General features: G+C 42.2%; 1 protein-coding gene across 1 annotated transcript in view; it reads right to left on the bottom strand.

Annotated features, from left to right (window-relative positions):
* The window catches only part of LRRK1 (leucine rich repeat kinase 1), a 98,731-nt gene that overhangs the window by 71,351 nt on the left and 1,829 nt on the right, over nt 1-25,551 (bottom strand). The window contains exons 2-8 of the mRNA XM_087878330.1: nt 12,955-13,157; nt 8,329-8,492; nt 6,655-6,826; nt 4,707-4,886; nt 4,392-4,540; nt 2,219-2,445; nt 1,004-1,131 (exon numbers count right to left, since the gene is read on the bottom strand). Coding sequence (XP_087734456.1) covers nt 1,004-1,131; nt 2,219-2,445; nt 4,392-4,540; nt 4,707-4,886; nt 6,655-6,826; nt 8,329-8,492; nt 12,955-13,021 — 1,087 coding nt within the window. The 5' untranslated portion in view covers nt 13,022-13,157. The remainder of the gene's footprint in view (nt 1-1,003; nt 1,132-2,218; nt 2,446-4,391; nt 4,541-4,706; nt 4,887-6,654; nt 6,827-8,328; nt 8,493-12,954; nt 13,158-25,551) is intronic.

Here is a 25,551-nt window from a genome sequence, read left to right as displayed (position 1 = left end):
TGTGCTAGTCGTTCCCGAATCTAGGGGGCGGTGCTCATCTCCGTTTCAAAGCCGAAGAGCCAGCGCTGTCCAAAGACGTCTCCGTGGTCATGTGGCCGGCATGACTCAACGCCAAAGGCACACGGAACGCTGTTACCTTCCCACCAAAGGTGGTCCCTATTTTTCTACTTGCATTTTTTATGTGCTTTCGAACTGCTAGGTTGGCAGAAGCTGGGACAAGAATAGAATGGAATGGAATGGAATGGAACGGAACGGAACGGAACGGAACGGAACGGAACGGAACGGAACAGAACAGAACAGAACAGAACAGAACAGAACAGAATAACAGAGTTGGAAGGGACCTTGGACGTCTTCTAGTCCAACCCCCTGCCCAACCAGGAAACCCTACACCACTTCAGACAAATGGTTATCCAACATCTTCTTAAAAACTTCCAGTGTTGGAGCCTTCACAACTTCTGAAGGCAAGCTGTTCCACTGATTAATTGTTTTCACTGTCAGGAAATTTCTCCTTAGTTCTAAGTTGCTTCTCTCCTTGATTAGTTCCCACCCATTGCTTCTTGTTCTACCCTCAGGTGCTTTGGAGAATAGTTTGACTCCCTCTTCTTTGTGGCAGCCCCTGAGATAACCCCTAAGTAACGTGAGCTCACCCCGTTATGCGGCACTAGGGATTCGAACCACTGAACTACCGACCTTTCGATTGACAAGCTCAGCATCATAGCTACCGAGCCACCACGTCCCATTTATGGCTTAGGGCTTTCCAAAAGAAATGAAGAGTGGAGTTTGTGTATGTGTGTGTTGATGGATGGCCAGAAGGCACACTGAACGTGTTTCAGGATATGAAAAGAAGGAAGAGTTAATAACTTCCAGTGATTTGAGAAGATGTAGTATCTGAACATAAAGAAGGTCACCATAAGTTAAAGGATAGGGAAGTCAAGAAGGAAAGAACGTGTTTTATTTCAATTCCATCCAAAATAAACGGTTGAATTTTGAAGATATCACTCACCATTCTCCTCATCAAATAGTCTTTCCAAATAATTTTTGGCAGCAACGAGTCTTTGGAGTCTAGAAAGGTGCAATAAACCAGAAGGAAGACCTAGGAATCTGTTGTTAGATATGTCAATCTCGAGTAACCTGTGTATTAAAAAAAAAAGTAAGTGGAAAATAGAGAGAAGGGGGGGAGAGATAGGGAGAGAGAGGGAGATAGATAGATAGATAGATAGATAGATAGATAGATAGATAGATAGATAGATAGATAGATAGATAGATAGATAGATGGATATATAGATAGAGATAGAAAGAGAGAGAAAGAGAGAGATAGAAATAAATAGATAGAGTGAGAGAGATGATAGATAGGATAGATAGATAGATAGATAGATAGATAGATAGATAGATAGATATAGAAATAGATAGATAGATAGAGATAGATAGAAAGAGATAGAAAGAGAAAGATAGATAGAAAGATAGATAGATAGATAGATAGATAGATAGATAGATAGATAGATAGATAGATAGAAAAAGAGAGAGAAATAAATAGATAGAGTGAGAGAGATGATAGATAGGATAGATAGATATAGATAGAAAGAGATAGAAAGAGAGATAGAGATAGAGATAGATAGATAGATGATAGAGATAGATAGATATAGATAGATAGAAAGAGATAGAAAGAGATAGAAAGAGAAAGATAAATAAAAAGAGATAGATAGATAGATAGATAGAGATGATAGATAGATAGATAGAGATAGAGATAGAAAAAGAGAGAGATAAAAATAGACAGATATATATAGAGATGATAGATAGATAGAGATAGATAGATGATAGATAGATAGATAGATAGATAGATAGATAGATAGATAGATAGATAGATAGATAGATAGATAGATAGATAGAAGATAGACAGACAGACAGACGATTTAAAGCAAGGAAGGAAAATCTCTTTTTGTATGTTCTTTCTTTTTTTTAACCGGTAGATGGAATTTAGCTCTTGTCAATGTGAGCCTTCTCAAAAGAAATGGCCTTCAATACCAGAAGACACAATAAACCTGTCTGCTGGCTGGGATGAAGGCAAATATACATGTCCCAGGGTAGTATTGCAGGATCCAATCTTGGTCAGTCCATTGGCGATGTCACCACTGTCGCCTTACAACCTTTGCCTGATTCAAAGGACACCCTATTCACCATCCCTCCCAGGTAAATTTCTCTAAGAATCCAGTCCACCTACTTCGTGCAGATGATCCCATCCGAGGACTGTACGTCAAGCAGCTGTTTTAATCGGTTGTCGGAGAGGTTCAGTTTCTGAAGGTTCATCAGACCCCAAGGGATGATGGATGGCAGGGAGGTCAGGTGATTAGCAGAGAGGTCCAGCTCCGTTATTTGGTGGGAAAGATCCATCAACCAGTCAAAATCCACCCAAGGCAGTCTGAGCTTTGACCAGTTCACAGAAAGACCCTGAAGAGAAAAAGATGAGGAACAGTTAATGGAGATCATCAACAATTCTGATTGAAAAGCAGAAAGACCCTGAAGATAAAAGAGAGCAGGTTCATTAGATGTTGATCATCAGCAACTCTGATTCAAAGCAGGTAAGAGTGACTTTCAGGAAAAAAAAATGAAACAGGAAAACTACTATACGGCTGAATCTAAGCACTCACTTCTTTACAACATATTCAGGCTATGAATAGTAGGCTGAACCAGTGGTGAAATCCAAATTTTTTTACTATCGGTTCTGTGGGCGTGGCTTGGTGGGTGTGGCAGTGGAAGGATATTGCAAAATCTCCATTCCCAACCCACTCTGGGGCCAGCCAGAGGTGGTATTTGCCGGTTCTTCAAACTACTCAAAATTTCCGCTGCCGGTTCTCCAGAACCTGTCAGAACCTGTTGGATTTCATGCCTGGGCTGAACTATTAATTCTTTTTAGCCTCATCCAGGGTGCTGTGCTGTGCTGTCTTTTTTTTCCCCCTCCCCACTATATTGCAATTCACTGAATATTTTTTTAAAAATCTCTCTGGGTTTGCAAATGTTAAACCAGTAACACACAGCTTACTCTCCATCTCCGTTTATTCACAGTATTAAACCATAATGTAAATTTTTAAAATTCAGTATGTTTGGTGAAATCAGGTATTACAGTTTCCAAGTTGCAGTGTACAACGAAGCACAACTCCTGCCAAAGTGTGAATGAGTGTATTAATTTGATTTGATTTGATTTGATTTGACTTTAGCCTGCCACCATCAATAGATTCTTAGAGTAATAATCAGGAATTACAGTAAGCAAAAATAAAACATTTGTATAAAAATAACCTCATAGCAAATAAAATATCATGTCATTATATATTGTATGCTTATTTATTTCAATAAATATAAAATCAAAAGACAGAAAAGACCAGGAGAAAAATAACAAATAAAAAAGTAATAAAATGCAGTCAAGATTCAATAGTTCATTTTTCATCTATGTATTTGTGTTTTTGAACTTTACAAACAATTTATTTTTAAAAAATTAGTTTAGCGCTTAGACTTATATACTGCTTCATAGTGCTTTACAGCCCTCTCTAAGTGGTTTAAAGAGTACCCCCAACAATCTGGGTCTTCTTTTGACCGACCTCAGAAGGATGGAAGGCTGAGTCAACTTTGAGCCGGTCAGAATCGAACTGCTGGCAGTTGGCAGAGTTAGCCTGCAATACTGCATCCTAACCACCACATCACCATGGCTACTAATGTTGTGGCTCCGTTGCCTGAGCCTGTGTCATCGGCAGGAGAGGACTCCGAGAGTGAAGGAGAGGAGTTGGCAAGGCCTCCCTCTCCAGGACCCTCCTCTCTGGCAATGCCTTCGGTGTCCGCGAAGAGCAAGAGATAGGCCCGGGGCCAAGCACGTCCACGCAGCCACAGATGGACAGTGATGAGGGTAATGATTCTTGGCTGGATCCACGCCAGCGTCGCAGAGATAAGCGCGCACAACAGAAGAAAAGGCGTGCCCAAGATTAGGCTGAGTCACTGGACCACACCCCACAGGATATAAAAGGGAGCGTGATGGCCAGTCAAACCTTGTGACAAACAAAGCTGAAAGCTTCCACGCCATTCTGCATTGCCGGACTTTTGCTAATAGACTTTGCTGCATTATCTCTGGACTTGATTGTAATTATTGAGCTGTTTCTTTTGATGTATCAGAAGTGGGGAGAAGTTATCTCTCCTCTTCGTAAGTAATAAACTCTTGGCAGGCAGCCACTAGGTTGTTGCCAAGTGCCGTTATCATAAGGAAAAGGATTTTGCTGGCTGGTTTGGTCTTTAACTCTTGAACATCTGTTGGTGTGTGTGCGTGTGGGACAGGGACAGAACAACTAATAGATAACAATTACAATAGTTAAACAATTTTTTTGCCCTCCCCTCCCCCCAGCACGACTTACTGGTTTTGCCTGGACATTCCTGGACGAAGGAACGGGTTCAATGAAATGTTTGCAAAGGAGCCGTTTGCTCGCCTTGGGACAATCCATTAGTGTGTAGGAACAAAAGAATGAACCATTCTCCAGCAAAAAGGCCGCGATATCGTCATGGCCTAGCAAACACAGATAAGGGTCGAAGCTATGTTAAGCAATTAACATACCAGTTTTCCAAGACCTTTTTTTAAAAATCTCAGTTCCGAAATTCTCCAAAGTCGTTTGGAGAATCCATTTCCTCCAGAAAAGGAAAAATTGTCCCAGAAAGAACAAACCATCACCCACCTTCTTGCATGGCGGCATAAAGTGGCAATCGAAGAAGGACAGGGAACTCATTCTTTCTCACGGCGTAGCTGTCAGGATCCGCTCTGTATGCCAGCACTAAGAGCTTAACCATCTCTAGATGGCCTTGTTGGCAAGCCACCACCAACATCCAATTCAGCAGTTGTGAGATATTCGTTGCACCTATTGAAACGAGCATTCATGGACCAATGTTATAAACCCGACCCCACCCTTGGCAAAGACAACATGTGAAGACTGGCATGAAAACCTTACGACCTTCCTTGCCACCGAGAGAGAACATCATCAAGAGGAGGTAGGTATCAGACAATGCACTTAAATATCAATGTGAATTTTTCCGGACTGGTTTTGGCTTAGCATGTTGTGCGAATGCGCTGTTCATCGTCTACTTTTAATAATCCTTTGTGGGGTGGAGTCAGGGCAACTGAATGGAGCTGAGTGTTTATTGGCTGGATGTCCTCCCTGTTGCCAATGAGGAGTTTAGTTCAGCAGATCAGAGATGGGTTTCAAAATTTTTTACCACTGTTTTTTTCCAGGGGAAGGTTACTGCAAAATCCCCATTTCCTCCTGATCAGCTGGGACTTGGGAGGCAGAGAATAGATGTGAGGGGAGGGGGGGTGGGCAGTCAGAATTTTTACTACCGGTTTTCCGAACTACTCAAAAGTTCCGCTACTGGTTCTCCAGAACTGGTCAGAACCTGCTGAAACCCGCCTCTGCAGCAGATACATTCTCAGTGTGCTCAGAGAGAGAAATATCTGCCTCTCTACTTAGGATCAAACTCACAGCCTCCTGATTGTGAGGCGAGAGCTCCACCTCTAGACCACCGCACCACTCTTGTGGAAATGCGCTGCTATAACTCGTAAAACCAAAAGCACGGTTTGTTGAACACATCTTGGCAGCTTCTTCCATAAGCAGGTAGTCCTCATCTTAAGACCACATTTGAGCCCCAAACTGAGGTTGCTAAGTGAAAAAATTGTTAAGTGAGTTTTTCCTCCCATTTTACAACTTTCCTTGCCACGGTGGTTGAGTGAATTGCTGCAGTTGTTAATTCGTCAAACTGTTTCTTAAGTGAACTATGGCTTCCCCATGGACTTTGCTGGTCAGAAGGTCACAGAAGGGGGATCACCTGACTAGGGACCCTGCAACTGTCATAAATATGAGTCTGAATTGCCAAGCGTCTGAATTTTGATCACATGAACATGGGGATGCTACTACGGTCGTAAGTGCGAAAACTGGTCAGAAGTGACTTTTTTCAGTGCCGTTGTAACTTGGAACGGTCACTAAACGAACTGTTGTAAGTGGAGGACTACCTGACGTTGGTAAAAGTGTACGGGAGGAGAAGGGCTAGAAACAGGGGTGGGTTCTAAAATGTTTTACTACCGGTTCTGTGGGCATGGCTTATTTTGTGGGCGTGGCTTGGTGGGGGGTAATGTGACTGGGTGGGCGTGACCAACTTTTTTTTTTTTTCACTTTTAAAAGCATTTTTTCTACAACCTTAAGAGGTTGCAGAAAAAAAATGCTTTTAAAAGCCTCTGACAATCAGGCAACTCAGCTGCGATCGTCAGAGGCTTTTAAAGGCATTTTTTTTTCCTACAACCTCTTCGGCCAAAGAGGTTGCAGAAAAAAATACTTTTAAAAGCCTCTGACAATCCCAGCTGAGCTGCGCGATCATCAGAGGCTTTTTTTTTTTAACTTTTAAAAGCATTTTTTTGGCCGAAGAGTTTGTAGAAAAAATGCTTTTAAAAGTTTTTTTAAAAAGCCTCTGATGAGGTGGGCGGGGTAAGCGAGCGGCGACCGGGCCAGGGACCGGTTCGGGGGCGTGGCCAGCCAATGTTATTACCGGTTCTCTGAACTACTACAAATTTTTACTACCAGTTCTTGCGAACTGGTGCGAACCGGGAACAACCCACCACTGGCTAGAAATTCAACCTACCAAGAAAAGAATCTAGCAATTCTTGTGCTATGTCCTTATGTCCAAAATACGCAGCTATCACTGCTGGGTTATCATCACTGGGTTCGAGGTTTATGGTCATGCTTGTCTCCTTTAGCAGGTATCTCACGGCGTGCAGGTCCCCATAGATGGTTGAAAGGCTCAACAGGTGTCCCTGATTTGAGAAAGGGAAGCATTAAAAAAAAAAAGTTTAATTTTAAGATCAGAAGTCCTCAAAATCTTCAGCTCCTCCATAAAGCTTCAATTTTCTCATCAACTGCTAACATTTATTATATGCAAATAATTTAATAAATACTGTCATTTAGTGCTAATGGTGCTACAGCAATAATACACCTAACAGTAATAACAGCACCAACCATTGGATAGTCCCATTGATCCTTTGAGGGTTGGCTATATTGGGGGACCCTGGTTTAGACCGGTTCTATAGAACCGGTAGTAAAACCGGCAGGAGGCTCCGCCCACTGACTCTGACATCATCAGAAGCGATCTGTGCATGCGCAGAAGCAAGGTGTGCGCGTGAGTGATCCCGTTGCAAACTGGTAATAAAGGTAAGTAGAGCCCACTCCTGGTCTAAAGCCCATTTTTAATCCCCTATTCTCCTAGGAGTAATGCTGGTTTGTGATCATAATAAAACTCTCCACATTAATATTTCCTCTTTTTATATTTCCTCCTTTCTAACTTCTGTTGCTATTGTCTAGCTAGCCATGGATAGAATATATCCCATATAAAAAATATTCAGTTTCTTCTTTATCCTTAATAGTGAGTGTTAATCTATCCATTTCTGCGCATTCTCATATTTTCTTAATTACATTCCCCGCAGACGGAATCTCATCATTTTTCCATTGTTGTGCAAATACAATTCTAGTTGCGGTTAATATCTTTTTGTCAATACTGTCTTCTAACCACTGCACCACCACTGTCTCTGAAGCCTAACGGAAATCAATTCTGACTGTTCTATGAGCAGATATTCCTACTCGGTATCCCATCCCTGATTCTGTGTCTCCTTCCCCTCGAGTGTACAGAGTCAAACTTCAAGATTCTACAAAATTGTATGGCATATGGAAAAAGTCAGGGGTGGGTTTCTACGGGCTCGCAGGGGTTCAGGAGAACCTCTAGTTAAGATTCTGTGCAGTAGAACCCCCAAATCCCATTCCTGGCTGGCCCTTCCCACCCCTCCCCTCCCCTCCCAGGGGTCTCCACGCAATGTGTTTTGGACGCAGGTAAGTGCAAGGTGCATGTGGAGGCTTGGGGAGGGTGAAAAATGGGCTTACCAGAAGTTCGGGAAGTTTCCACCCTCCGGAGGGCCTCCCAGAGGCTCGAGGAAAGACTCCGGAGCCTGGGGAGGGTAAAAATGCCCCCCTGTCGTGGTGCAGGAGGCCAACTAGGCCACACCCATCATGGCCACACCCACCCAGCAACTGGGCAGAGAACAAAAGAATGAAGACTATTGCTGTAAGTGCATTGTAAGCCGCCCTGAGTCTTCAGAGGAGGGTGGCATATAAATTGAACTAATAAATAGAAATAAATAAATAAATAAATCCCTCCTAAAATTTTTGAAGCCCATCCCTGGAAAAAGTGTGAATTGGCAGGTTCGTTTGACCTCATCTTCAAACTTTCAGAGGCCAGGTGAAGATGTGTCAGCTCCTGGATCCTCACCTTCTCCTCTTGAGAGAGATTCCTCCTGCTGGCTGCTTGGACCAGCTGTAGAGCAGCCTCAAAGTCTCCACTTCGGTAGAGACTCTGAATGGTCTCGTTCGCAAAGGTTTGGCCAGGGGAAAAAGACTCCATCGTGGACTGCTGGCCACCCATGTCCGGCATTTCTGTACATCAAGGGTAAAAGAGAGACCATTTAACACGAATGACAACAAGACAAACAATAGGCAAGAACTGTCAGGCACGAGTATAGAGAGTCCTTGACTTACAACAATTCATTTAGCAACCGTTCGAAGTTAGAATGGCACTGCAAAAAGTGACTGATGAGCTTTTTTCACACTTACGACCGTTGCACCGTCCCCATCTGATTAAAATTAGAGACACTTGGCAAGTAGCTCATATTTATGACGGCTACAGTGTCCTGGAGTCCTGAGGTCACTTTTGCGATCTTCTCACCAGCAAAGTCAATGGGGAAGCCAAATTCACTTAACGTTAGCTTATCAACTACAGATTCATTTAAAAACGGAATGGAATTGAATGGAACGGAACGGAACAGAACAGAATAGAATAAGGGTAGGGTAGGGTATGGGTATGGGTAGAATAGAATAAGAATGGAGTGGAGTGGAGTGGAGTGGAGTGGAGTGGAGTGGAGTGGAGTGGAGTGGAGTGGAGTGGAGTAGAGTAGAGTAGAGTAGAGTAGAGTAGAGTAGAGTAGAGTAGAATAGAATAGAATAGAATAGAATAGAATAGAATAGAATAGAATAGAATAGAATAGAATAGAATAGAATAGAATAGAATAGAATAGAATAAGGGTAGGGGAGGGTATGGGTATGGGTATGGGTATGGGTATGGGTAGAATAGAATAAGAATGGAGTGGAGTGGAGTGGAGTGGAGTGGAGTGGAGTGGAGTGGAGTGGAGTGGAGTGGAGTAGAGTAGAGTAGAGTAGAGTAGAGTAGAGTAGAGTAGAATAGAATAGAATAGAATAGAATAGAATAGAATAGAATAGAATAGAATAGAATAGAATAGAATAGAATAGAATAGAATAGAATAGAATAGAATAGAATAAGGGTAGGGGAGGGTATGGGTATGGGTATGGGTATGGGTATGGGTAGAATAGAATAAGAATGGAGTGGAGTGGAGTGGAGTGGAGTGGAGTGGAGTGGAGTGGAGTGGAGTGGAGTGGAGTGGAGTGGAGTAGAGTAGAGTAGAGTAGAGTAGAGTAGAGTAGAGTAGAGTAGAGTAGAGTAGAATAGAATAGAATAGAATAGAATAGAATAGAATAGAATAGAATAGAATAGAATCTTTGTCATTTTAAATGTACACTAATCAGCATACATTAAAATGAATTTCGTTGCATTTAGCTCTCAAAAAATAACAATTGCATATACCCACATATCCACACATAAATGACCCAGAGAAACATCACAGTCTAGTTCAAATGTAGACATATACATGGTGGGGGGAAAAAAGAATCTTGCGAATTTACAAGACGGATGGCATAAGGAACAAAGCTATGGCAAAAAAAAAAAAAAAGAAGATCGTAAAATGCCAAACTCATTTAAAAACTGTCTCGTTTAGTAACAGAAATTTGGCGCTCAATTTTGTGGTCGTTAAGGACTTACCTGTAACCAGGAACAAGGCTTCAGTTCAAAGCACTAAAAGTTTATTACATGCTATCTATACAGACCGCATATTTTATATCCTGTCTGCCAACTTTCATTCTGCTTTGAATCTTTCAAAAAAAAAAAAAGCAATTAAAAAACCCTAACCAAACTAATCAGCATGAATGTGGCAAATCAAAGGAAAGAGAGGGAAGTCCTAGCAATGTATAAATATGTATATATGTGTATATATTTGAAATGAAAGGAACAAAACAACTTCCTTATATTTTCTTACCAATGGTACTTTCCATGGGGTGATTCCTAACCAAACAAAGCTACTGTCTTAGCCTATCAAGACAGACCAGATCAGGAAACCAAGAGTTTTACAACTATAGGAATTGTAAAAAGTACTGTCATTACTTATTTACTTCCATTCATTGCTAAAAGGACAACTGTCATACAGGGGTATCTCAAGGAGCTCCAAAGTAAAGCAGACTTTAGGTTTATCTATAAAAGTAGTGGCTCAGTGATTAAGACACTGAGCTTGTCAATCGAAAGGTTGGCAGTTCAGCGGTTCGAATCTCTAGTGCGGCGTAACGGGATGAGCTCCCGTTACTTGTCCCAGCTTCTGCCAACCTAGCAGTTCGAAAGCACGTAAAAAATGCAAGTAGAAAAATAGGGACCACTTTTGGTGGGAAGGTAATAGCATTCCATGCGTCTTTGGCGTTGAATCATGCTGGCCACATGACCACGGAGACGTCTTCGGACAGTCCACCAACCATGAATAAATCCAAGTAAAGAAAAGTTTCAGAAGAAAACCAGAACATTTAATTCAACTACATAGGCTAGTTTTGTGGCCGATCAAGAAATAGTCAGGCACTGGAAGGGTTTTGTGGCTCCCGGTGTTTTCTTTTTTGTGGGAAATGGGTCCAAATGGCTCTTTGAGTGTTTAAGTTTGCAGACCCCTGGGCTAGATGCAGAAAAGTTGTTATTAGTATTGAAATTTTGATATGATGGTTTTTGGTTGTTTATATTTCTTGCTTTTTGTGTTATGTATTATGTTTCTTTTTGTACTGTGTATTTTAATCTTTGGAACTTTAATAAATATTACTTTTTAAAAAAACAAAAAAACACACACTCCAATCACAACTTGACAGATCTAGCTTCACTTTGGAAAGCTCTGCAGCCTTTCCAGACTGTTCACTAGGTAAGATGTCACCCCAGATCTCCATCAACAGATACCTGCAAGAACATGACTCAAGACATTTTGGAGCCTAAGGGGATCTAAGTATGTCTAAGTAATCACAAGTTACTTAGGCGTGTGGCACAGAAAACCCCAGAGACACACTTCTCTGCATCTGTAGCGGAGCAAATTAAGCAAATGAAGAAAGTCTGCTAATCTAATATCCAAATCTGCTACTTGAGGAAACGGTTTCATTTTCCTTAGTGACAGGACTACCTTGTAACAGTAACAGAGTTGGAAGGGACCTTGGAGGTTAACTAGTCCAACCCCCTGCTCATGCAGGAGACCTGTACTAGGGATTGTCGACCTTTCTGATCAACAAGCTCAGTGTCTTAGCCACTAAGCCACCTGAATGTGTGTGGGGAAAACCACGAACCTTTTGCCAATATGGGACGGAATAATTTTTCCTGCTCCTGTATATATTCCCACAACATCAGGGGTGAAATCCAGCAGGTTCTGACAGGTTCTGGAGAACTGGTAGCGGAAATTTTGAGTAGTTCGGAGAACCAGCAAATACCACCTCTGGCTGGCCCCAGATTGGGGTGGGAATGGAGATTTTCCCCCGGGAGTGGGGAGGGAATGGGGATTTTGCAGTATCCTTCCCCTGCCACGCCCACAAAGCCACGCCCACAGAACTGGTAGTAAAAAAAATTGGATTTCACCACTGCACAACATATATATTCCCACAACTCATTGTAACAGCATTGCCAAAAGGGCATGAAGAGTTGTTAACCTAATTTTTTTAAGCTTCTCCGGTAACATTGTATTGCTAACTAGAGCATACAGAACCTTTCCCAGACCAATTCTTGAATACAGCTTGTCTGCCTGGAATCCACACTGTATATTGGACATTAATACGATTGAGTGGGTCCAGAGGTATTTCACGAGAAGAGTCCTCCACTCCTCTACTCACAATAGAATATCTTATGGCACCAGGCTTAAAATTTGGACTTGGACAATCTGGAACTGTTCCGCCTGCGGTCTGATCTAAGTATAGTACACAAAATTTGTCTGCTACAATGTCTTACCTGTCAACAACCTCTTCAGCTTCAACCACAATAATTACATGGGCAAACAATCGATACAAACTCAAGGTAAACTGCTTCAAACTCCATTGCAGAAAATACGACTTCAGCAACAGAGTGGTCAATGCCTGGAATGCTCTACCCAACTCCATTGTTACATCCTCAAATCCCCACCGCTTCAACCTTAAACTGTCTACCATGGACCTCACCGCATTTCTAAGAGGTCCGTAAAGGGGGCATGCATAAGTGCACCAGCGTGGCTACCCTCCCTGTCCTAGTGTCCCATTTATTTGTATTCAGTTTCTTCGTTCATGTCTAGGTTCACACTTATACCTGCTATCTTGTACATGTTTGACAAACTAACAAATAAATAAATGTGTATGAAGTTTCTGAGCTGAGTTTCTGCAGTCCATCAACCATGAACCATCAAAAAAGTTGGATTTGGCACAATAGAATAATGACCCCCAAAATCCAAGCACAATAAATAGCAGTCAAGTCTTGCATCAGTTGCGAATGCAGCTGCTAGCTCTTACACTCACTTGGTTGAGTGTGTTTTGCCAATAGTCAGTAAGTATCTTCCTTGAATTGGAAAAAGAAGGATGATGTGATGGAGAAGAACACAAGTAGAGAACTCCATGTCCATCTACCCCATCCTTCTTCACACTGGTCCATGTAAGGATTCATGCCACTTGACCAAACCCTCCATTGACTAATGGAGAAGTAAAAAAAAAAAAACAGGCATGCTAATTTGATGCTTACCTTCTTGCTCCTGTCTGGGATTCTCGCCATTTTCTGCAGATTCCTGTCTCCCGACACACCAATACATTCTCGGCGCTTGGCAGAAAGTTTTAAACCATCAACACTCCAACACATCTAATATCTGAAACATCGTCTGCAAAGCCAGGCTAGCATATCCATTTTCAAAGCACCCAGGCTATACATCACAGCTCAGAAGGGAATGGCTGTTTAAAAAAAAGAAGAGTAAAACAGAGTAATCCAAATTAATTTTCCTTTATTAAACAAATCATCAGAAAACAGTAATAGTGAGGATTAAGGTGTTCTTTTTAAAAAAAAAAATTCAAATCTAGTTTATTTCAGGAATAAATATATTGGACTTTCTCTAAAGTGTTTTATTTAAAGATTTTATTTTCCTGGGCTCCAAGATCACTGCAGATGGGGACTGCGGCCAAGAAATTAAAAGATGCTTGCTCTAGGGGAGGAAAGCTGTGGCAAATCTACACAGCATACTAAAAAGCAGAGACATCACCCTGGCAACAAAAGTGTGTATAGTCAAAGGCTATGGTTTTCCCAGTTGCAATATATGGCTGTGAAAGTTGGACCATAAGGAAAGCTGAGTGCCAAAGAATTGAGACCTTTGAACTCTGGTGCTGGAGAAGACTCCTGTGAGTCCCTTGGACTGCAAGTGGTCAAACCGGTCAGTCCTAGAGGAGATCAACCTTGACTGCTCTTTAGAAGGCCAGATTCTGAAGAGGAAACTCAAATACTTTGGCCTCCTAATGAGAAGGAAGGACTCTCTGGAGAAGAGCCTAATGCTGGGAACGATTGAGGGCAAAAGAAGAAGAAGGGGATGACAGCGAATGAGGTGGCTGGATGGAGTCACTGAAGCAGTCGGCATGAGCTTAAATGGACTCCAGAGGATGGGGAGAGGACAGGAAGGCCTGGAGAAATGTTGTCCATGGGTTGGACATGACTATGCAACTAACAAAAAAGTGTTTTAGCCCCAGTTTTCTGAAACTCTTAATGGAAAGTTTAGTGTGTTGTATAAATATTAATACACTGTAATGAATGGATTTTCCTGAATTACTATATGGGTTTTGTACTCTCTAGCTGCTGAAATAATTTTAAGACTTCTAGTATATGTAAATTTGTAATTCAGGAACATAAGGTTTAAATATATTACATTTTCCCTGAAGTGTTTTAGCCCCCTATTCCTAGAAATCGCATGGAATCTATATAAAAAAAATCAAAAGCTAAGAATTATGCTGGAGAAAGGAAACAACAAGATAAATTAAGCTAGATATTCTGATCTATTGCATAAGAAATTTCAAACACTACAGTTTTTTTTAAAGTTTTATTGTTTTATTAATACACATTATGACAAATACATAACATACAACATATAAATATATCCTCTTTTTAACAAACGTTTCTTCGTGGTCTGCTTTCCACTGTAATTCCCACCCCCCATGTCTCTCATATTGTTTCATTTCCTTCATTGTCCCTTTTTTGATTGATTACAATACATTTTCTAATCCTAATAGCCTTAATTTTATACTTTTCTATATATTTGTTTCAGATACCTGAAAAAACCATTAATGCTTTTTTTCCCCCTCCTTAAAACAATTAACTAATGTATATACATTATATATATATATAAATATACATATATATATTTGTTGCATACTTATTTTACATTTTATATTCTCCCCTATTTATGTTATTTTTTATTTCTGCTCTCAAGCCATTCCTACCATTTATTCCAAATTGTATAGTAATCTGTCTCTTCTTTTTCTTTAATTTCTTTTGTTAATTTGTCCATCTCAGCACATTCTAAAACTTTTTTTTTAATCACTTCTTAATCCGTTGGTGTTTCTTCCTGTTTCCATTTTTGTACGTATATTATTTGGGCCGCTGTTATGATGTGTAAAATCAGATATTTTATTTCTTTGGTATATGTTCTCGTAAATATTCCTAATAAAAAATGTTTCCGGTTTTCTTTCTATTATTTGTCCTGTTATTTTTTCTAACCATTTTTTTTTTATATTTGTCCAGAATTCTTTCACCGCTGGGCATGTCCACCATAGATGGTAATAGGTTCCATGGGTTTTCTTACACTTCCAACATGTTGGATCATTATTTGGGAACATCTTTGCGATTCTTGTCGGTGGTAAATGCCATCTATAAAACATCTTCAACTGGTTTTCCTTATATGCCGCTGATAATGTTAATCAAACACTACAGTTTTAATAGGAAAGAATAGTTCAGAACATCAATCACATGAACCGTTTCTGTTTAAGCTCAAGTCAAGAAAAGACTGGGTCTTATCTAAATCTGCTCTTCAAGCTTAAAAGCATTGGTCCTTTTAGCAAAGTACGGAGAATCTACAGCACTGGACGGGTGGCCTGAGAGGCTCATTTTGCAGATAACCAATAAAACGTCAAATCTTTGCCACCCTCTTCAAGAGCTCCGCTTCTGAAGTTCCCCTTTCGTTATGCAAATGCCAGCACACTTCATCAAACAAAAAAGAATAATTGCTTAGAGGCTCAAAGATTATGCAGCTCATGGTTTTTCAAACAGCCTTGCCAGACCAAGAACCTCTGCAGGGAAGACGCATCAAATACCAACCTTAAAAAGGACTCAAAATTATTCTCTGTAGGACCACTACAAGATGATGTGTCTGGTAACCCAGATATTTTTTTTTTCTTTTCTTGGTTTTGGGTAAAACAGGGTGATCTGTGGCTCTCAAATTATTTTTCAGAGGCTCCCAAAGAACCTTTAACCACAACAGTTCAACACTGACGGCAGTTTCCTGCCATTTGGAGATCCATAAACAGTCACAGAGTGTTCGTATAAGCCTTAAGTAAGGTTACTGTGCAGTAGTTCAGAATACAAAGAAACCCCTTTAAACTCTCCCCCTTCAATTCAAAGGAGGGAAAAAAACAGAAAGTCATATCCACTTTGCATAAGGGGCCTCCCACCCATGTCATATGTGGACCATGGCCATCAGACCTGAATTTTGGGAACCAGAAGGCTTCGCTTGGTGGCCTCCAGAACTTCCAAATGATAAAATTAACCTACCACATGATAAAGTTAAAGGTCAGCCCCATAAAAGTCTTAAAATATCACAGAAAAGACCAGATAGAAATATAATACATCATCATCACTGAATTGAGAATTCCTGAGATAGAAAAACTACCTTAGTTCTCAATTGCTAGGGCAGAAATTCTAGATATATCTACCTACCTACTCAGCAATTCCTTGCAGCACATTCCCTGTAGCCTGTCCTTGAATTCAAGATTCTTCACCCAGGACAATACATGATTAAAACATAACTGAGACAATCCGTAGAAAAAGAATAACAGAATAACAGAGTTGGAAGGGGCCTTGGAGGTCTTCTAGCTCAACCTCCTGCTCAGGCAAGAAGCCTTATATCATTTCAGACAAATGATTGTCCAATCTCTTCTTAAAAACTTCCAATGTTGAGCATTCACAACTTCTGGAGGCAAGTTGTTCTATCTGTTAATTGTTCTGTCAGGAAATTTCTCCTTAGTTCTAAGTTGCTTCTCTCCTTGATTAGTTTCCACCCATTGCTTCTTGTCCTGCCCTCAGGTGCTTTGGAGAATAGATTGATCCGTTCTTCTTTGTGGCAGCCCCTGAGATATTGGAACACTGCTATCCTGTCTCCCCTAGTCCTTCTTTTCATTAAACTAGACATACCCAGTTCCAGCAACCGTTCTTCAGATGTTTTAGCCTCCAGCCCCCTAATCGTCTTTGTTGCTCTTCTCTGCACTCTTTCTAGAGTCTCCACATCTTTTTTTACATCGTGGCGACCAAAACTGAATGCAGTATTCCAAGTGTGGCCTTACCAAGGCCTTATAAAGTGGTATTAACACTTCACGTGATCTTGGAGTGGAGTAAAAAGGATGGTAAAGTATTATATAATCTGTTATTAATTTGGGTTTTATTTTGGAGAAGCCACAGGGGGAGGGGAGGGGGAGGGGGGGTTAGGGAGGAGGGGGGGGAAAAGGGGGAAAAATCTGTATTTGAAAAACTTTTTCAATTAAAAAAACAAACAAACACTTCACGTGATCTTGATTCTATCCCTCTGTTAATCCAGCCCAGGACTGCAATCAACCTTGGATGCCATGATTAATAAGAGCAATCAGTAAGTCACAAAACAACTTTTCATTTTTGTTTTATTAAGCAAAAGAGGATTTGAGAAAATGCAGCTGCAATATTACAGCTACAAAATCTGCTGTCGTCCCAAAGGTGCTTTTTCAAAAGGCAACTGGACTTTCTGGTTTTTCCTTGAAGATGTTTCGCCTCTCATCCAAGAAACTTCTTCAGTTCGGAAGTGGAAGAACTGAAGAAGCTTCTTGGATGAGAGGTGAAACGTCTTCAAGGAAAAACCAGAAAGTCCAGTTGCCTTTTGAAAAAGCACCTTTGGGACAGCCATGACCCGGATGACTGAGAATCTCCATAGACAAAATCTGCTGTTCTTTACTACAAGACGGGGTTGACTAAAGATGTTTAGCGCATTAATAGTCATGTGTTTATGAGTTCAGATTACCGGGTAGTCCTTGACGTACAACAGTTCATTTACTGACTGTCCAAAGTTACAATAGTACTGAAAAAAGTGACTTTGGACCATTTTTCACACTTACAACCTTTGTAGCATCCCCATCAGTGGTCGGTTTCAAAAATTTTTACTACCAGTTCTATGGGTGTTGCTTGGTGGGTGTGGCATGGTGGGCATGGCAGGGGAAGGATGCTATAAAATCTCCATTCCTACCTCACTCCAGGGGAAGGATACTGTAAAATCTCCATTCCCACCCCACACCAGGGGAAGGATACTGTAAAATCTCCATTCCGTCCCCAATCCAGGGGAGGGTTACTGCAAAATCCCCATTTCCTCCCAATCAGCTGGGACTTGGGAGGCAGAGAATAGATGGGGGTGGGGCCAGTCAGAATTTCTACTACCGGTTCTCCGAACTAATCAAACTTTCTGCTACCGGTTCTCCAGAACTGGTCAGAACCTGCTGAAACCCATGTCTGATCCCTCTGATCATGTGATCAAAATTCAGATGCTTGGCAATTGGTTCATACTTACGACTGTTGCCGTGTTCCCATGGTCGTGTGATCACTTTTTGTAACCCTTTGACAAAGTCAACGGGGAAGCCAGATTCACTTAACAACCGTGTAACTAACTTATCAACTGCCGTGATTCACTTAACAACTGTAGCAAAAAGGTCGTAAAATGGGGCAAAGCCCACTTAACAAATGTCTCGCTTAACAACAGAAGTTTTGGGCTCAATTGTGGTCATAAGTCAAGGACTACCTGTATTACAACAATGAAAAATAAATGTGAGAGATTCCTCTGTTTATTGTTGTGGTCCGCCAGCAGCCTGCGGAGCTGGCAGCAGAGTCGGACAGCGATGAGGCTGAGGAAGAACATGGGCCAGTCCTGGAGGCTGGGGAAGGCCTGGATGAGGGCTCTGTGTCGGAGGCAGAGATGGGGCCAGGGCCATCTGGGAGTGATGCGCGGACTCCGGAGCCTCCAGAGGCTGACAGTAGAGAGGCAGAGGAACAGGAGGAGCCTGTTCCTAGTGCATGCATGAGAAGAGCTGCCAGAAGGCAGGAGCAGCTACAGCAAAGAGGACGACTCGGGAGTAGGGCCAAGAGATGATTGGCCCCTCCCATAAGGCTTAAAAGACCAGCAACGGCTCTTGGCCTCTTTGCCGGAAAACAACCGTTTGAGAGATTTGCTTCGTGTTTGGCTGTATTTCTTTCTTGTCAGCATCTTCTGTTCCTGAACTGTTGCCAAGAAAAGCCTTTGGCAGTTTGCCTAATTATCCCAAGGTCAGGTGATAAACTGAAGACTGGTGTTTTGAGGACTTTGCTTTCATTTAATTTGGAATATGCTGAGAATGAGTTAATTCTCAGCTGTTTTAATAAAATCTGTTTTTTGGAACTGTTTTGCATTTAATATTAACTATGTGGGCCTGGGTCACACCATTTATATACACTTGAGTTGTTACTCATAATCCATACAACAGAAGTATAGAGTAAGTCTGTTTCATCATCACCTTTTTGCAAATAAAGGCCACAGATAACAGAGAGAATACCATGTGATGCCTGGATTCACATTTTATGGTAAGCCAGATTTTTGGTTCTGAGTTTGGCAAAGTCAGCCCTTCTGGTTTATTGAATAATTCGCTGTCAAAAACAAACTTGGTTTAGTTTGATCAGCATGAATCAATCTGGCAAATTTGGCCTCCTCAAAATGTCCCCTGCATGAAAAACATCATCTCCATGGTAGTGCTGTCCAATGGCTAAACAATCTAGAGATCCGGCCATAGGTTTAATCATTCTAGTGACTAGTACATACAGTAATTTAATTCTATTCATAATTTTAATTATCAACTCATACTCTATGTTTTTGAAATAATTCACTGTTGTGGTATTTTATATTTTGATGCACATTTGATGCACTATTTTTCTGAATTTTTATGTACTAATGCTGTATCCTGTTACGCCGTGCAAAATAATAAAGTTGGTGAATGCAACTTACAGGTAAAGTTACATCCCAGTTTCTTTCTGTACATTTCCCAGAATAGGAGAATTTTTACCAACACCATTCTGTTTGTCAAAGTTTACAACAAGCTTAATTATTATCTCAGCAATCAAAGGGTATCAAGTTTGAAAAAGCAGTCAGTCCACAAACGTACAGCCCTTGATAAAATATATACCTGTTGTTTATCTCCTTTATACATTCAGTCACAAGTTGAACTATAACTTTAATATCTGTGACTCACAGATGGTTCAATCACTTCCAGGTGGCACGGCCTGGAACTGGCAGAGAGAATTTCCAGGCAAATATTAAATCCTTCTCAAAGTCCAACTGTAGCTTTGATAAGATGAAGGTAAAGGTTTTCCCGTCAGTTCCTTGTCGGTTCCCCAATTCTAGGGCATGATGTCAGGGGTGGGATTGAAAAATTTTAGCAACCGGTTCTCTGCCCAGTTGCTGGGTGGGTGTGGCCATAGAGGCATGGCCCTGCACTGGGGGTGTTTTTGCCCTCCCCAGGCTCTGGAGGCTTTCTTTGAGCCTCAGGGAGGGCGAAAATGGCCTCCCCCTGCTCTGGTGGTCCTCCCGAGGCTGAAAATGGGGCCATTTCCGCACTTCCAGTAGGCCCGTTTTTTGCCCTCCCAGAGCCTCCACATGGGCCCTGCACTTACCTGGCATCCAAACTGGGCCACCTGGAGACTCCTGGGAGGGGAGGGGCAGGATGGACGGGGCCAGCCCATCCTTGCAACTAACGGTTCAGCGAACCAGATTAAAATTAACATCCGGTTCACCCGAATTGGTCTGAACAGGTTGAATTCCACCCCTGCATGGTGTTCATCTCCATTTCTTGGCCAAGGGGAACCAGGGTTGTCCAAAGATGCATCCGTGTTCATGTGGCCAGCATGACTATATATCAAAGGTTCACAGAACATTGTTACCTTCCCGAAGTGGTACCTATTTATCTCCTCACATTTGCCTGTTTTCGAACTGCTAGGTGGGCAGGAGCTGGGGCAAAGAATGGGAGCTCATGCCATCGTGTAGTGCTTGGGTCTCGAACCCGGGCTGTCAGCTCTCCAGGTGACAAGCTCAGCATCTTTAACCACTGAGCCATGATAAGGGGTGCCACTCCACGTGATCAGAAGTCAAGGCAGGGTTACAAGGGGACAGGAGTAAATATAGTAAAAGTAAAAGTAAAAGTAATACAAAAGTATTTTGTATTATGAAAGAGATCTTTGTTTCAACTCTTCTGGAAGGAAAAAAAAATACTTTTATTCTTTGACAGCAGCTAAAGATAGAATTTGTTTCCAGCTTGACTAGTCTAGATCCAAGTTAGAGGACCAAACATTTTACTATTTCTTTCTTTTACTACCGAATTGTTCCTTTCTAAAGTTCTAGCTTGCTTTCCATCATGTCTTGGTTTTGTCAGCCGATACTCTGTACAAGCTCAACCCTCTCTGGATTGTTTTTGAGTTAAATTGTTTTGCTTTTGCTCTTTGCATTTTTTTTTAAAAAGCATACTTCTAAAAACTCAGTTCCTCCAAATATGCCAATGCTGGGATCTTCCCTCTTCTTTCTGATTGGTCTGCTTCTTCTTTCCAGTCATAGCCTAAATTTTGCCTTAAAGGGATTGGGTCAGAAATGAGTTTACCATTTTACGGGAAGACAAAGTATATTACTGTGCACAAAACACCCTTTCATGCCCAGAGTAAAAACACTGGATATGTTTATATCAGAGTAAGGTTTTGTTTTTTTTCCCTAGCAAACTATTTTATAGAATTCAGCCAGGATTTCTTGGGAGAGTTCTTAGATCTTCAAAATAACCTGCCTTGAAGAAAGTCAGAAGTAATATTTTCCTGCAATTCAAATTTGCAGGCATTGCAATTTGCAGGAACTGACAAGGAAACAATGGATGGAAACTAATCAAAGAGAGAAGCAACGTAGAACGAAAGGAGAAATTTTCCTGACAGAAACAATTAATCAGTGGAACACCTTCCCTTCAGAGGTTGTGGGTGCTTCATCACTGGAGGTTTTTAAGAGCAGCCATTTTTCTGGAATAGTGCTGTCAGGGTTCCGACGGATGCCCTAATTAAGCCATGAGCCTTGAGCCAAGTTTCAAAAGAAATCCAGTTATTTATTAGGAGCAACATGTCAGCACTACCCAAGTGAAGTCAGCTCTGCCCCACATAATTTACGGCCCAACTATGACCCTGTTTTCCTCCCCCCCCTCCTCCCAGGGTGTGTCCTAAATCACATTCTCCAACAGAGCACTTTTGTGGGCTATAAAGATCACGCCTCTCCGGGTAACCTGAGATACAGCCTTGAGAAAGGTATGTGTGGAATGTGCTTCTGATTGTGGCTGCTGTGCTGCTCCGTCAGTTCCCACACACACACACACACACTGCCTGCTTATGGCAACTCGAGAGCAGACCAGGAATGCTTTACGAGTTGATAGGTATAGGGCAGTGATGGCTAACCTTTTTGCCATCGCATGCCAAAAGCGGGGCGGAGTGTGGGGGGGGGTCCCGCACACGTGTGCCACACCGATAATTCAATGCACCCTGCCCCCCCGCGCATGCTCATGCAATCCCCCATGCACTCCCCCCACTTTTGGCACATGATGGCATGGTAGGCCTGTTTTTCACCCTCCCCAGGTTCCAGAGGCTTTCTAGGAGTCTGGGGAGGGCGAAAACAGCCTTCCCCACCCTCCTGGAGCCCTCTGGAGGCCGGAAACTGCCCGATTCCTGACTTCTGGTGGGCCTAAAAATCAGCTGGCGTGCCCACCGATATGGCTTAGCATGCCACCTGTGGCACGTGTGCCATAGGTTCGCCATCATGGGTATAGGGTCTCCTGCGCGAGGAGTGGGTTGGACTAAAAGACCTCCAAGGTCTCTGCCAACTCTGTTATTCTGCTTCATTTGTTCTGAGACTATTCTGCAATGCACAACAGTCGGATAGCTAATAACTATACTTTAAAAACGCAGACATTATTTTAAACCAAAATCTTGCCAAGAGGAGGAAAAACAATTATTTGTCTTACAATGGAAATACATCGTGGAAATATGTAAACACAATCAGAGAAAACATCAATATTTCAAATTATTTTTGAACATGCAAAAATACAACTTCCTGGACTGTACTATTTTAGAATTAGATGTGCGTTTTTATACAGCTACTGTTGCGACCTAGGCTCAATTAGGCATTAGCAGACATAATTAGTCTTAAACAAACCTATTTTATTATAACATCTGGGAATTACTTCATTCCCAGCTTAGTCCAAATTAATTCCAAAACAAATCCTTCAGAAAAAGTCCTTCGGCTTATCACAAACCTTTATCTTCTTTGGCACCCTGCCAAACACCTTTCTTGGCAAAGCCCCACAAAGTTCAGAAACAAGAGACGCCGACTGGAAAACAGAGATAGCAATGTTGCTTTCCTACAAAGAGCCCAAGAGCCTTTGCTGCTCTTTTAAGCCTTATGGGAGGGGCCAATCATCTCCTGGCCTTACTCCCAAGTCGTTCTTTATACTTTAGCTGCTCTTACCTTCTGGCAGCTCTGCGCACACATGCACTAGGAACAGGCTCCTCCTGTTCCTCTGCCTCTCTGCTATCTGCCTCTGGAGGCTCCGGAGTCCGCGCATCACTCCCAAATGACCCTGGCCCCCTCTCTGCCTCCGACGCAGAGCCCTCGTCCAGGCCTTCCCCTGACTCCAGGACTGGCCCATTGTCCTCCCCAGCCTCCTCACCAAGGCTGTGGAGTCAGGAGATAAATGTTCCGACTCCGACTCCTCAGTTTTTTGTACTTCCGACTCCGACTCCGACTCCGACTCCCCGACTCCTCTGTATTAATATGCGAATGTATTCACTTTTTTGTGAATTGGGACATTTAAACTTGCTTTTTTTTAATTCCAATCTAAATTTAGTAGGAGTCGGAGTCGGTGCATTGTTTGCCGACTCCGACTCCGACTCCAGGTACCCAAAATTTCCTCCGACTCCGACTCCTCCGACTCTGACTCCGACTCCACAGCACTGCTCCTCACTGTCCAACCCCGCTGCTAGCTCCGCGGGCTGCTGGTGGACCACAACATCTACCTATCCCTGAAGCAGCTCCTTATACAAAGAAACATAGCATGTCAAGAAGGAATTTGCAATATATTTTACAGTTACAAATCTGCTGGGAAATCCTGAAACCCTGGAATTTAAAGCAATGAAACAAGGTTTCTGGAGAACAGGCATTTTTTCCAGGGTTGAGAAGCAGCAAACAAACATAGTTTTTGCAAATAACATTTGGAAGTTATTGATGGTCTTAAATCATACATGGAGTAGGCCTGCAGGAATCTATGAGATTTTTAAAAAAATCATGACTTGCTAAAACCCACTCAAGCCCATAGTTTACTCAATAGAGCTACTTAAGTGTGATTTGGACATCTCGTAAACAATGATGTTCCAACTGTGATTCAACGAAACTACACTGTTGGGATGACACAATGTACTAAGGTAGAACTATATTTGGGCTGCAAAAATCAGATTAACAACAAGAGGGAAGGAAGGAAGTCAAGAAGCTGCTGCTTTTTAGCGATCATCTGGATTTTTGCAACCCAAATATGGGTGCCATCATTAAGCAGAGCCTTGGTAGTACAGTGGTCTAAGGCACCCTGTTATTAAGCTGGTTATTAAGACCAGCTGCCTGCAATTACTGCAGGTTCGAATCTTGCCAAGGCTCAAGGTTGACTCAGCCTTCCATCCTTTCTAAGGTAGGTAAATTGAGGACCTAGTTGTGGGGGCAATAAGCTGACTTTGTATAAATATACAAAAGTATGAAGGCTATTGCTTAACGCATTGTAAGCCGCCCTGAGTCTCCGGAGAAGGGCGGCATATAAATCAAATAAAAAAAAAAGAAGCAAAAAGCAGACACAATACATTAACCAGGGGGTTAACCAGACTTAAGCTTCCACTGTTCCTGACATTTCTTTGTCTCCTCCCCCCCAGCAGTGTTCCAATATTTGAGAAGCTACCACAAAGAGGAGGGAGTCAACCCATTTTCCAAAGCACCAGAAGGCAAGAGAAGAAACAATGGATGGAAACTAATCAAGGAGAGAAGCAACCTGGAACTAAGGAGAAACTTCCTGACAGTGAGGACAATTAATGAATGGAACAGCATGCCTTCAGAAGTTGTGGGTGCTACATCACTGGAGGCTTTTAAGAAGACACTGGAGAGACATTTGTCTGAAATGGAATAGGGTAGGAGCCCCCAACCCCCAGGCCATGGACCAGCACTAGGCCATGGCATGTCAGAAACCGGGCCATTCAACACAAGCAAAGTCCCATCCACGGGATGGCAGGCAGTTAGACAAATCCACACCCCCTCTGGTCCACAGAAAAACCTCTCTCCACAGAACCAATCCCTGGTGCCCAAAAGGTTGGGGGCCACTGATATATGGCCTCCTGCTCAAGCAAGGGGTTGGACTAGAAGACCTCCAAGCAGGGGTGAAATCCAGCAGGTTCTGACAGGTTCTGGCGAACCGGCAACGGAAATTTTGAGTAGTTTGGAGAACCAGCAAATACCGCCTCTGGCTGGTCCCAGAGTGGGGTGGGAATGGAGATTTTGCAGTATCCTTTCCCTGGAGTGGGAAGGGAATGCGGATTTTGCAGTATCCTTCCCCTGGAGTGGGGTGGAAACTGAGATTTTGCAGTATCCTTCCCCTAGAATGAGGAGGGAATGGGGATTTTGCAGTATCCTTCCCCTGGAGTGGGGTGAAAACTGAGATTTTGCAGTATCCTTCCCCTAGAGTGAGGAGGGAATGGGGATTTTGCAATATCCTTCCCCTGGAGTGGGGTGGAAGCTGAGATTTTGCAGTATCCTTTCCCTGGAGTGGGGAGGGAATGGGGATTTTGCAGTATCCTTCCCCTGGTGTGGGGTGGGAATGGAGATTTTATAGTATCCTTCCCCTGGAGTGGGGAGGGAATGGGGATTTTATTTATGTATTTATTTATTTATTTATTTATTTATTTATTTATTTATTTATTTATTTATTTATTTATTTTAGGTCGATG

Source organism: Pantherophis guttatus, chromosome 13, assembly GCF_059756535.1.
Source record: "Pantherophis guttatus breed Tessera chromosome 13, ASM5975653v1, whole genome shotgun sequence".
Lineage (NCBI taxonomy): Eukaryota > Metazoa > Chordata > Lepidosauria > Squamata > Colubridae > Pantherophis > Pantherophis guttatus.
This window is presented reverse-complemented; position numbering and strand designations above follow the sequence as displayed.